Genomic DNA, 14,171 nt, shown 5'->3' on the forward strand with positions numbered 1-14,171 from the left:
GCGACCCCCCTCACCCCCAGGCCTCCTTCCTGTCGGACCAGCCGGAGCCCTACCTGCCCTTCCTCTCGCACTTCATCGAGACGCAGATGTTCGCCACCTTCATCGACAACAAAATCATGTCCCAGTGGGAGGAGAAGGAGCCGCTGCTCCGGGTCTTCGACGCTCGCATCGACAAGGCCCGCCTCTACAACGTCCGCGCCCCCAGCCTCCGGTCCTCCAGCTACCAGAGGTGCTCCATCCTCAGGGAGTCTGGTAAGCCAAGACTCAAGACCAGTGTGATGAAATGTGGTGAACTCTCTGGTAGTTTCACAATTTATAAATCTCTTTATGTCTTTACGCACTCCGTCACAGTCCTTTTTCAAGGCTTTTGAACAAAAGATATTTGGCTTCCTCTGGAATAATAAACCAGAAAAATTAAAAGAAGTGTGATTTATAACAATGACTGCGAAAAGGGCGGGGTATTTAATTATAATTATTAAATTTGGAAATTCTCTATATCTCACATTAAAGGCAGTTTTTGTTCAAAAATTGTATATTAATAAAGATTGGCTTTCTGCGAGGCTTATAATCCTTTGTTGAAAAATAGGTTTTATCCCTTTTTACAAACTCAGTGTAGTCATATGGGTCAAATAGATATGATACTTGAAAACACATCACTGTTTCTAAAGGAGGCAATTCAGAGCTGGCTATGTTTCCAGTTTCATCCCCCAGAAACCAGAGAGGAAATTCTACAACAACCTATATGGCTCAATTCAAATATCATGATTGAGGGAAAACTTATTTTTCTGGAAGATACCTTTTGACCATGGGGTTTGGTTTCTAAATGATATTGTCACTGAAAAAGGGAAACTAATGAAGTATAATGAATTTATTGAAGGATATGGCCCAATTTGTAGCATTCAATCCTTCAACCAACTGATCTCCTCAATAAAAAAACAATGGAAAAGGAAAATTAGTAGTCGCAGTGTTTATAACTTTTACCTGACACAGAAATCACTATCTACTATACCCAATAATATGTACAAAAAGTGGGAGGATATTTTTAATTGTCCTATACCATGAAATCTGATGAGTTTGGGATTAAAATTGGAACAAAAGTGGTTGGAGAGGCTTTTTAAAAAAAACAAAAACCTAGTGTGGTTGTGGTTGTAACTGGCGGCAGGGAGGGAAGATGTTGATCAGCATGCTGCACGTGTCTGTCCGACCTTCGAGGCAAACCAACCGTGCATTAGCCCGGGGGGGTCAGACAAGATTGCACAATTTAAAACACACACACGTAAACACTCTGTGTCCATTACCCCTTCCACCCCTGCAGCTCAGCTCTCCCCCGTGGCCATAAAACCCTGCAGCCCAGCACAGCAAACACACCACTCTCTCTCTGTTTCTCTTCTACACACACACACACTCCTGACAGTCTTATTGCAGGAGTGTTTAGTCAGGCCGTTTATTTTTGGTCTTATTTTACTCAATCAGTGCTGCGTGGGTTTCTCTCTGTTGAGCCTTTAATTGGTGCTGAATGTGCAGGGTGAGGCAGCAGGTCAGAGTCAGGCTGAGTCAGACTGTCACAGGCCAACAGGATCCCACTGTCTGTGATACTGATGTTCATGCAGCTGTAAGAGCAATAATCACAGGTTGTAGGGGTGGGGGAAAAAATCGATTCATGTAAGAATCGAGATTCTTATTTTCTAAGATTCTGAATCGATTCATAATCTTCAAAAATCGATTTTTTATTCATTTTCCTCCGTCTCAATACGCGCCCTCACTGTGCCCTACACAACGCTGCAGCACGCCATGGCGCTAAAAGACGCTCGTTAACCGCCTACAAACGTTAACTGATCTGATTTAAATGCTCTATTGAATGTCTGTGACTAGGCTTGTGCCCATCCTCAACCCGACCCTCTATTGAGGCGAGAGGACGATCGCTGTTTTTTTTTTTTTTTCGCCGTTAAACACATGCGCGCTCCAGCTGAGCAGCCACATCCACTGCGCTCTGGATCAGCTGATCGGTACTCAGGTGACGTTAGATCTTCACTTTTTTAAACTCATACAAAGTGCAGCCAAACAGCAGGCTGAAGAGAGAGGACCAGCAGCAGCAGCTCCTCTGACAGCTCCTCTGTGGCGCTGCAGACAGGCTGCAGGTCAGCTGGCGTGAGAGCGGAGTGCCGTCTTTTTTTTTCTTTTTTTTTTAGCAGCGCCTTTGTTACAGGTGATACATGTCTATGTGCATGTGCATGAGAACTGATTTTGAATCGAATAGACACCCAAATATTCACATCCCTTCAGTCCAGGCTTTTGAAAAGAGAGTAGCCCATAAAATCAGCTTCATGTAGCAGTTTACTTTAAAATGGTTCAAATATATTGCTGCTGAATAAATCTGAAACATGTGATGTGCATTTTTGGGGGGGAAATATGGCTTCTGATATAATAGTCTGTAGACATCATCATCATTCAACTTTTTCGCATGGTCTGGTGTTAATAAAGCAAACAAAAAATCGCAAAAATAAAATCAAGAATCGGTTGAATCGAATCGATTTGTGAATCGAATCGGTTGAATCGAAAATCGATTTTGAATCGAATCGTGACCCTAAAAATCGGAATCGAATCGAATCGTGAGCCACCCAAAGATTCACATCCCTATATATTCAGTATAAAAGAACTGAAGGATCATGATTGGACCACAGCAGTCATGTGATGCACGTCAGGCTGCTTAGATATTTTTTACTTTCGAACCTCTATGAAAAGTTTTTATGTTTTTATTGTGTATAATTCTCAATGTCAGATGTCCTCATTGAAGAAAAGGTTCAAATAATGACACAAAAATAAAATACATAGGCGGCCGCCCCATGTAGAGGCTATAGTCTTCACCGCAGGCGGCCCCGGTTCGAATCCCGCGTCGGGCAGACCTTTCCTGCATGTCATTCCCCCTCTCTCTGCCTCCCCCTCTCCTGTCTATCAATACTGATCTATCAAATAAAGGCAAAAAAAGCCAAAAATATACTTAAAAAAAATAAAATAAAATACGTAGATGTCAGGTTACTTGAACATCAGGTTTCTGTGGTTATTTTTTGATGATTTCATTATAAGGTCGTCTGCTGTAAACTCAGCTTGTTCTTCTAAATCCATACTCCAGCATAATAACCAACAGTGCAGGTGTGTTATAAACAGGATTCCTATGCAAGTATGGAAAAGTATGAAATTTGATTTTATACATTTCCAGGTCTGGAAAAGTATGGAAAATGGAAGCTATTGTAAAGAAATATATTTATCTGAATACTTATCTGGGTTTGGTCTTATCTGAAGTTATTTGGGTTAATTATTTTGTATGCGCTATTGCACCTATACAATCTCCTGGAAATTATTTGGTTATATTATGGCATTCAAATTCAGAATAATGGAAACAAATGATTAATTGCATGATTTATTTACATGACACACATCTATTTTAATCAAATGTCACAAATTATTAGAATTTTTTACCAAGAAGTCTGGAAAAAGTATGGAATTTGGACATTTAAAATGTGTAGGAACACTGTATACAGATGTTTCCTGTCTGGTTCACTAACTGATCTATAGCTGTGTCTGTCAGTACATTTGTATGTTAAACCAAAGCAGTCAGCCAAAAGGGGGAGATACAGAGTTGGTCTAAATAATCACTTTGACACCTTTCACATTCTCCGTTGTTAATGATTAGTCCAAGTAAATGCATTTCCCAAACTGCTGACCCATTTATTTAATGATATAGATTTTATTAGTTTTATAAAAATATGTTTCCACAAATTGCAGCTGAGTTATGTTGGGTATTCCAGTGCTGACTGAAGCTGCAGGGGTTTTATGGTTTGTATATTTATGCATGTCGTCCATCTGTGACCCACGGCGATCATGCTAATGGGCCGAGCCATGTAAAGCATTAATTGCCAGCGGGTGAGGTCATTTTGGGGGGCGATGGTGCATGCAGGTACCCAATTACCCTCACACAATAGGCGGCCTTTCCCTTTGCCCCTCTTCTACTTCAGCGATTCACTCCAGTGGCTCCTCTCACTGCTCTTCCCCACAACTCAGAATAATACCGCCACTACTGTCAGACAAATCCTGGCTGACACTAAAAAACAAGCAGGGGGCAACTCAACCCAGACAGTTAAACAACAAGCGGAGACGGATGAGGATGTGGTGTGTTTGCAGGGGAGGACGAGGCAGGTGAAGGACACGGGGGAAGAGTCAGGCCAAGAAGTGTGTTTGATTTAAATGCTTCTGTCTTCTAATTAGGTCAGACACCACTTTGTAGCAGCCTCTTCTTTTCAAGCACAAACCGCCTTAGATAATGAGAAATAAAGTACCGCCAGTATTAAAAAAAAAACCCACCAGATCTCTTACTTTCTCCGATAAACTGTCTGCTCCAGTAACCTCACTATTGAGCAATAGAAATGGTTTCCATAAACTGCCCTTACAGCTGTTCAGTCCATATGAGACTGAAGCCTCTTATTTATGAAACAAACAAATCATCATCACGATTTGTGTTTTTTATTCAACTAGATCTTTTTTCTAACTTTGCACAAAAGCTCCTCAATTTTGAATGCCTGTTCTCTACCAGTGTCGTTTTTATTTCGATTCACTTTACACAAACTTTTTCATTCAAATTTAGAGCTCAGTACAGACCAGGGCTGGGGTTCTTTTATGCACATTTAGAGGGAAATGAACAGAATGCCAAACAGGGAAATGAGGGTCGGACTATATACTGCACTCATCATCCCACACGGAAAGAACCTATAGGTTTTAATATAGGTCTGAATATGTGACATACATAAAATTGGCCATTTTCATATACGCATATGCTATATACTGTATATGAGGATATATGTGCATATATGAAACCTATGCAGTTTATCTGTGCATATATGCACCATATATATAGCATATGAAAACGGCCAATTTTATGTATGTCACATATATTCAAACCTATATTAAGACCTATAGGTTCTTTCCGTGTGGGATCCAAAAGATACAAGGCGCTGAGGTGCAAAAGCCTCACGCGGCTGTTACAGCGACCCTGTACCCTGTGTGGACTTTTTTGTTTGTCAAATATACACTACTGTCTGTATGTTTTATAATGTGTTTTGCCCCAATGTTATCTTCTTGCTCTGTGGTGGAATGTCAAATGAAGAGGTACTGTGAAAAAGAATTTCCCTAACAGGAAAATAAAAGTCTAAGTCTAAAGCTAATGAAAATATTGCAACATTATAGGTTAATAAATTATTTTCTTGCGTGTCCATCTGTGTACGTCACATGTATTTGGCTTGTATTCCCATTTCTCATTAATGCTATACCTTCCAATGGTAATCATGTTGCATGATGTTTTTTCCCATGTGGTTCAGCCCTGTTTACAGTGTTGTCTTAATGTATTTCATCTTTGCCCCCCCCCCTGCAGCTCAGGCCATTGAGCAGAGGCTGATGAAGATCGACCACACAGCCATCCACCCGCACCTGCTGGACATGAAGATCGGCCAGGGCAAGTACGAGCAGGGCTTCTTCCCCAAGCTGCAGACGGACGTGCTCAACACGGGGCCGGCCAATAACAAGTGAGTGGTCCTACTATACCTGTCCTCATTGAGATGACACATGAGGCCTCCAGCTGCAGCAGCTGCAGTAGCAGCTGTCTGATAAACTAGTCAGCGCAGCAGCTTGTTGTGGAGATTCAACAGTCGGTCTGATTCCTGGTTCTTCACCTGCAGGTGGTCTCACAGGACGGCTACAGCTCAGAGAAGGAAAGACCGGCACCGGCAGCAAACGGAGCATCTGAGCCTGGATAATGATCTGAAAGAGGTAGGAAACCCCCCCACCCCCGACCCCCCACCCTGCCCTCCACCTGCCCCCTCCCCCTCCCCCTCCCCCTCCTCCGTTCTGCAGCTGTATATTTTCTTTGTACGTCTCCTTTTGTCACATTTCTGTTTTGTCTTTGTCCTGTAACCGAATTTCAGTTCTGTTCTGTTTTTGTGTTTTTTTCTCCATGTGCATGCTGCTGCCGTCTCTGCTTTTTCTTTTCCATTCTTTCCTTTTGTTTCTCTCCTCTGCCGTCTGCTGGTGCGCCGCCGTGCCGGTCGCACCTCCTCCTCCTCCTCCTCCTCGTCTTCCTCCTCAGCAGGTGGAGGGCTGTCTGATCCTGCAGAACTCCATGGCATTTTGGGAGTGGGACAATCAGTCCCCCCCACCTATCAAACCGCCTAAAAAATCAGCCTCTGCGTCCTGTCTGGTATGTGGAGGAGCTGCCTCCCCCCTCCACCCTCATCTCCTCCCCCCCCACACCCTCAGCCTGGGTTCCCACCTGCTCCCAAACTGGTTTACTGAGACGAGTCTGTCGAGTGTATTCCCTGTGCAGCGATCACACATTAGAAGTGTGTGTGTGTGTGTGTGTGTGTGTGTGTGTGTGTGTGTGTGTGTGTGTGTGTGTGTGTGTGTGTGTGTGTGTGTGTGTGTGTGTGTGTGTGTGTGTGTGTGTGTGTGTGTGTGTGTGTGTGTGTGTGTGTGTGTGTGTGTGTGTGTGTGTGTGTGTGTGTGTGTGTGTGTGTGTCTGTGTGTGTGTACTGATGGATCACACCTGCACAGAACAAACTGAGCAGCAAAAAAAAGGCAAAAATGCACATGACACGTACTGTGACTTTCACAATAAAAGCCACCCCATGTTTTACCAGTTGGACAAATCCATCTGGGATCTATACAGTGTGTAGATAGAGAATGAACTGTAAACGGTGAGGCTGTTACCATGGAGATATAATTACGCTGAATAACAGGCTTCATTGTTTCTCTGTCAATCTCATGTGATTTGGAAAAGCCGTGAAGCAAATGGTGGTCAGGGCAGAATCAGATACTGACTTGTTTTCTCATCCAACCAAAGAAGTGTCTTTTTTTTTTTTTTTCAAAATAAAACTGCATTTTAAAGTGGCCGAGCCTGAAGCACCTGCACAGTGATCATGCTGTGTTCAGCATCTTAACGCTACTTAACTCCCCTGTGAGGTGGACCAAGATCTCTCACTGACACTGATTTAAACACATTTATGGAAAAATAAATTGGAGAAAAATTATAAATCATAAATATCCTAAGGAAATGTTTTTAAATTGTAAAGCATTTATATGTTTGTTGATGTACATTTCGCGGTTTTTCAATACTTTCACTTGAAATTAGAATTAGTTAGAATATCCAGCTGCTTTGATCTGTGTTCATTTCACACCGAGGCTGTGTTACAAGGCAGTCAATTACCGTATACATTTCTTTCTTTTTTTTTAAAGTATATTTTTGGGGCTTAGAGAGAGACAGGAATGGGGAGGCAGAGAGGGGGAATGACCAAGGGGGCAGTTGTGGGTCTGAGAAGTGAAGCTCACTTCCGCGTTCAAAAAACTGCAATCCCCCCGGCTTCCTCTGGGGGCTGGTGTCAGAAGGGAGCATTCCCCATAGACCCCCATGTTAAAATCGCCGATTTTACATCCTCAGTAAACATGTTAAAAGCCTGGTGTCAGAACGTTTTTTTTTCTCAATCGATAGTTTCTACCCCCGCACACTCTCTGAGGGGGGTGAATTTTTTCTCTCTACTCTACCGTTTTACTGTTATTAGGTTAAGATTCTGGCCAATTAGGGCGCGGAAACGTTGAGTGACAGGTCCGAGCAGCTCTGTGGACAGCTGCTTCGAGGCCAGTGGGCGGGTTCTCGGCCGGCCAATCCAACATGGCGCTGTCCAGGCCGCCATATTTGAGTCACAAAAACGACTCCCCAAAACCAATGGGTGACGTCACGGACGCTACGTCCATTCTTTTTACAGTCTATGGGAATGACATGCAGGAAAAGGCTGCCCGATGCAAGTGAGCTAAACGCCCCTGCAGTATACATTTCTATATATTTTATTTAGGTTTTTTGTTTCTCTTATAAACATTTAAGCAATTGAAAAATATGTATATTAAAATATGTAATATTTTAGCTTATACTGCATATTAACCAGCAGACTGATGAAACACTGCAGGACAGAGACAAATGTTTCCTGAGTCTTTATTATTACGGTCATGATTATTACATCAACAGTAATAAGCTAAAGTGTTGAGGTTAAAGGGATCATACCTGACTGAACCATGTTCATGAAGCAGTTTATACTTTTTTTGTTTACAGCTGTACAAATCAATACTTTGACATTTATCCTCCGCACATTTGTTTCACTTCCACCTACACATCTATTGACGATCTATTACAAGTTCAGCTGAGGTGAGCTGACGTGGTCTGAAGTTTCACTGTGAAGTCTACGGAGCTGAAATGTAACATCAACCAGAAAGCAGAGAAGATTTTTTTTTCTTAACTACAGAACTTTTTCAATGGGAACCCTCCTAACCCCCTCAAAACAAACACACACACTCCTCTCCTTGATCACACCCTCTCCTGTTTCCTCACATGGTCACCTCTACTCCCCTTCCAGTGTTGGATTTTGACTGTGGTCCTAACAAGAATACATTGAGACTGAGATGTTTTCAGTAATTAGTTCATTAATTTCAAACTGATCTGAAGAGAAGAAAACATTTAAATTGTTTAAAAAAAAATAATAATAAATAAATAAATACATCATGTTATTAAAGGGATAGTTCACCCAAAATTGAAATTTTGTGGACAAAAATTGTGGACTAAGGGCTGGGAGAAGTTTCAGAGTCCTCCGTGGCTTCTCTGAGTTACAGGGGGTCTCGGCGTAGCAGTGCATGTCCATATAACGGTTGCAAATGGATACCAACTGTCTTGGTAACAAAAAGACACACCGAAAAACATCCAAATACCTCCATGCTGCTCGTATGTAATGTCCGTCTTGTATCTTCCCGGTTCGTCCAAATTTGACGAACCGGGAAGAGGAGCTTCTGCTACAAAACAAGCTTGAAATATAGACTTATTTAATTTTTTTCGGAACAATTTCGCATTTCGGGGCTTCAATACAAGACGGACATTACATACGAGCAGCATGGAGGTATCTGGATGTTTTTTTGTGTGTCTTTTTGTTACCAAGACAGTTGGTATCCATTTGCAACCGTTATATGGACATGCACTGCTACGCCGAGACCCCCTGTAACTCAGAGAAGCCACGGAGGACTCTGAAACTTCTCCCAGCCCTTAGTCCACATGAGGGTGAGTAGAAAATGAGTGAAATTTCAATTTTGGGTGAACTATCCCTTTAAGGTCGGTGGGGGTTTCTTCTTCCTGTGTCCTCTAGTTTTCCTGTGTTTCTTTCATAGTATCTCTCTTCATCTGAAATTAGCATAAGCTTGAGGTTTGTCTCTGTGTTGTTGGGGTCTGGTCAGAGTGTGTGTTAACTCCCTGCTTGTGTCTCCTGTTCAGAAGTACATGCAGGAGGCGCGCAGCCTGGGGAAGAACCTGCGGCAGCCCAAACTGTCCGACCTGTCTCCTGCCGTCATCGCGCAGACCAACTGGAAGTTTGTGGAGGGGCTGCTGAAGGAGTGTCGCATGAAGGTGAGTTACACAAACCACAGCCGTGACGGGTCACTGACACCGGCTGACCTCAGACCTGTCCCGCCCCTGTGTGGTTTTCTACAAGCTCATCACCCCTTAATGAATGATGCATCAACATTAGACACCGTTAGACATTCTTCCCGTCTGAGCTGATGCAAAAATGATTTTTAATTAATCAGAGCAGTCACTGTCACCGCAACACTGATCTGATACAGAGACAGAGACCAATGACAAATGTTCCTTCTATAACCAATGGAGGTCAAAGGAATTTAAAACACAGTTGTGGAAAATGATTTATAATACGTAGCATCTGTTTTACAGGTATAAGACATACAGTACATACATACATATACATACATACACATTGGTGGCTGTAGTATTGTCTTAGTAGGTTAAATTTAACATTTACATTTCAAATGTCCAAACTGTCTGTCTGTTGTCTATTCTTATGGACTTGATATCTCACAGCTCAATGGAACCTCTTCCAATTTGGCCAACACATTCTTTAGAGCTGATTAGAATATAGTGATCAATGGTCAAAGGTCAAGGTCAGTCTGACTTCACAATATTGAACTAAAACTAAAAAAAAATCACATAAACTGTGAATATTTTATAAGATTCTGGATAAACAAATGCAACATGAACAGACACCAACTGGTTATTATAGTTTTCTTATTTAGCCCGTTACTTTAGTTAATGTGTTTTCTGAATTAGTACATTTAAACTGTCTACAATCGGACTAAAGAGCCAGTTTTCATCTTCATACCACTTCTGATGCTATGTCATTTATATTCCACCGATAGCTTTAACAGTGTGTGTTCCTGTGTGTGCAGACCAAGCGTATGCTGGTGGAGAAGATGGGCCGGGAGGCGGTGGAGCTGGGCCATGGGGAGGCCAACATCACCGGACTGGAGGAGAACACTCTGATCGCCAGTCTGTGTGACCTGCTGGAGAGGATCTGGAGCCACGGGCTGCAGGTCAAACAGGTCAGTACACACACACACACATACACACACACACACACACACACACACACACACACACACACACACACACACACACACACACACACACACACACACACACACACACACACACACACACACACAGATATAAACATATAAATTAAACTTTTTCTTTCTTGTCAGAATCAGCATCAGATTTAGTTTAGTTTTTTTATTTGCACATTATAAAACCTGTATAAACAATGAAAATAGTAAAATGAAACATTGTGCAGGAGAGGTAGAAGCCAAAAAGACTTATAAAAATACCTCCCCTATGAAAAAACAACAACAACAACAACAGTGGTGGTCTTCAGAGTAGGAAGACAACACAGAAATTCACAACATAAAAAACAGAAAAGAAAGAAAAACAAGGAAAAAAGAAAGACAAGTTAACATAGAAAAATGAAAAATACTGAATTAATAATAAAATAAAATAAAAAAAAACAGTTTACAGAATGAAAAAGGAAAAAAAATAATTAAATTACAAGTTGACAGATCCAGAAATGCTACAAATCTTAACTAAAAAAATGTTGTTGTTTTTTTCAGTTGTTTTTTTAACAAAGCCAGAGGATAGGACAGGATATTGATTTCAGTGATGTAGGTAGATGGTTCCATAAGGATGGTCCTCTGTATTTTAAAGTTTAGGATAAAGTAAAATGTAAAATGACACACGTGTGTTGTGAGTATTAATGCTGCATTCATAACATAACAACAATTTCCGACTTCCGACATCATTGCGTTCACGCTGCAGTAACTCGGAAGAAGAAAAACATGGATGCCTGAAGGAAGTTTGGCGTATTGTGGCTCATCGCTGAATACGAAAAATAAATGCAGCAGTAAATGATGTTTATTTTGGAGGAGAGGAGACGCTGCAGATGAGTGCACGTATAATGTTACAGCCTTGATAACAGTTAAACGTTATTTCCGTCACATACGAGGACCACAATTTCACACAATACAACAATCACAGCTTAATATAAACGTATTTCATATAGGCTACTGCAATAATACACAAAAATATGCATTAAAACCTCAACAAATATTAAAAATTTGAACTGTTTAAGACGAGGGCTGCCATGTTTTGATGTTGTTGTGACGTCAAGTCGGAGCTCTGATATGATACCCGAGTTTCCGACCTGTAATTTCCGAGTTCGACGCCGTTCAATTCATTTTTTTACAACTCGGAGCTCGTTTTTTTCCGACTTCCGAGTTGTCTTGAATGCAGCATAAATATACTGAGGCTCAGAGGTCACTGTGTGATTACTGCTTTGTGATGACCTCATGTTCAGTGAGGTCATCAGCTGCTCTCCTGTGTGTTGACTGTAAACCTCTGACCCCCCAGGGGAAGTCGGCCCTGTGGTCCCACCTGCTGCACTACCAGGCCCGAGAGGAGAAGCTGGAGCAGCAGCAGACTGACTTACCAGGTAATACACAGCCCCACGATCACACACTGTATGAGTTTGTCTCTTTAACACACACATTTGTGACTGTAACACATGCATCCCATCATGTATTTGCCCTTGACAGTGCCACATGTTCCTGAGAGGAGGAAGTCTGATTGCTCCATATCCATGTCGTGTCTCCGCGTGTCTCTCATACAGGATATGAGGTATGTGATGAATCCACAGCTCTTGGAGCATGACACAATTCACTTAGCAAAGCATTGTGGGTTTCCAAGATGGCACAGGATCTGACCGTCAATGGGAATGAACACAGAACAAAGAAGAGGAAGTTGATTCTTTACCTGCAGCTGATAAATGTCTGAGGAGCGGTTCACTGTGTGGTTTCACAGCTGCCTTATCTGTGTCCTTGTATACTAGCTCCAAGCAGAGGGGACATAACAGGGCACTCCTGGGAGTCTGAGAATATGAGAGGATGATGATGATGAGTGTTTTTTTCCCCCTCTCTCTCTCTCTCTCTGCTCAGGCACATCCAGTGTATGTCTGAGATTAAGACGGATGTGGGCCGAGCCAGAGCCTGGATCCGTCTGTCCCTGGAGAAGAAGCTGCTCTCTCAGCACCTCAAACAGCTGCTGTCCCGACAAGCCTTAACCAAGTGAGCGCACGCATCATCTAACACACACACACACTCACTGTATGCTTATAACATGTCAGAAAAGATGAATCGGTGTAAACCCGACTCATCCCAACAAACACAGAAATAAAGACAAACTTAGTAGTGGGGCAGATAAGCAAAATAATTGTGCGTTTTAATGACTAAAGCATGAAACTTTCAGCATTTCATCTACATACCCCAAGGTTTAATTTCAGACGCAGAACCACTTTGGTGGCTGACCTAGGGGTCTTAAGGGGTCTTTTTCCACATTATTCTCCATTGGAAACCTATGAAAATTTGGGAAATAAATCATTACCAATACATTTCTTCACCATTATGTTTAGGAAGGTGTGTAATATCATGTAATAAAATGTTGAAATTCAACTCCAGTGGGAAACCCCCTAAAAAACTACTCAAAGTTGGGGTACCCGTAACCAGATTTTGCGAAAATTCCGAAATGTTAAATTTGGCCTTAAGTATCTTGTGAGGGGTCAAACTAGGGGTTTTTCGTGATTTTTCGTGAGTATTACAGAGAAGCCATTCCTTAGCATGGCAGAGGTTGTGTCACATATTACTACTAAATACTCAATAATATAACTTATATTCTAGCCTTTTTTCTTGTAGGACATTATACAGACCCTCCAGGATTTTGTGATGTCACGATTGCAACTATTAATGCAAATTCAATCATGAATTCTTTGGCCTTGCCTCTGCAAATTTTCTGCAAATTTACTGTCATAGACCACTGTGGTCAGCTAGCTGTGGTTTTGATCGATGCTGCAGTGTGTCTGAAAATTAACGTTATCGTGTTTGCAATCAATGTAGCACCACAGTGTTTTCTCTGTGCTTTTCCTCTCTTCATTTCGAACAAACTTGTTTCAGTTTTTTCTGGTATGTGAAATCTGTTGCATGCTCAGTGTCTTTTCTGCAAATATATATTCAACTGAAAAAGATGTTTTAGCTTCTCAGCATTATTATTATTATTATTATTATTATTATTATTATTATTATTATTATTATTATTATTATTATTATTATTATTATTATTATTATTATAGCTATTATTATTATTGGCAAGGCAATTTTATTTGTATAGCCTGTTTTTACAAACAGTTTGTCTCAAAGGGCTTTAGATGGCATCGTAACAACATCCTCTGTCCTTAGACCCTCACATCCACCGAGGAAAAACTCCATAGAAAACCCTTTTTTATTATAGCAATTATTATTATTATAGCAATTATGCATCCATCCATTTTATCCAATGTACCACTAAGATAAAACACAAATAAGTCAGTTACAGTCATTACCAAAGACTACAATGTTTTAAGAAGAGATTATTGGAATGGTTTGACCTTATCTATCACTCTAAACGTGTTATAGGATGCCTCTGGCCTCTGTGTTTTGGACAGAATCAGCAGATGAAGCATTTAATAAGAATGTTTTTTTCTAACGTGTCCGTGCTCTGCCCGCAGGAACCTGTACAAGCGTTACGCCTTCCTGCGCTGTGAGGAGGAGAAGGAGCAGTTCCTCTTCCACCTGCTGTCGCTCAACGCCGTCGACTACTTCTGCTTCACCAGCGTCTTCACCACCATCAGTGAGTTCCCCCGCAGACTTCACACTACACAGATACA

At 41.6% G+C, this 14,171-nt stretch overlaps 1 protein-coding gene across 1 annotated transcript in view; it reads left to right on the forward strand.

The window, feature by feature from the left end:
• The window catches only part of dennd5b (DENN/MADD domain containing 5B), an 85,315-nt gene that overhangs the window by 57,937 nt on the left and 13,207 nt on the right, over nucleotides 1-14,171 (forward strand). The window contains exons 7-15 of the mRNA XM_083999782.1: nucleotides 21-252; nucleotides 5,423-5,573; nucleotides 5,727-5,817; nucleotides 9,350-9,481; nucleotides 10,315-10,467; nucleotides 11,828-11,909; nucleotides 12,013-12,094; nucleotides 12,412-12,540; nucleotides 14,013-14,134. Coding sequence (XP_083855908.1) covers nucleotides 21-252; nucleotides 5,423-5,573; nucleotides 5,727-5,817; nucleotides 9,350-9,481; nucleotides 10,315-10,467; nucleotides 11,828-11,909; nucleotides 12,013-12,094; nucleotides 12,412-12,540; nucleotides 14,013-14,134 — 1,174 coding nt within the window. The remainder of the gene's footprint in view (nucleotides 1-20; nucleotides 253-5,422; nucleotides 5,574-5,726; nucleotides 5,818-9,349; nucleotides 9,482-10,314; nucleotides 10,468-11,827; nucleotides 11,910-12,012; nucleotides 12,095-12,411; nucleotides 12,541-14,012; nucleotides 14,135-14,171) is intronic.

Source organism: Trachurus trachurus (assembly GCF_905171665.1).
Source record: "Trachurus trachurus genome assembly, chromosome: 23".
Taxonomy (NCBI): Eukaryota; Metazoa; Chordata; class Actinopteri; order Carangiformes; family Carangidae; genus Trachurus; species Trachurus trachurus.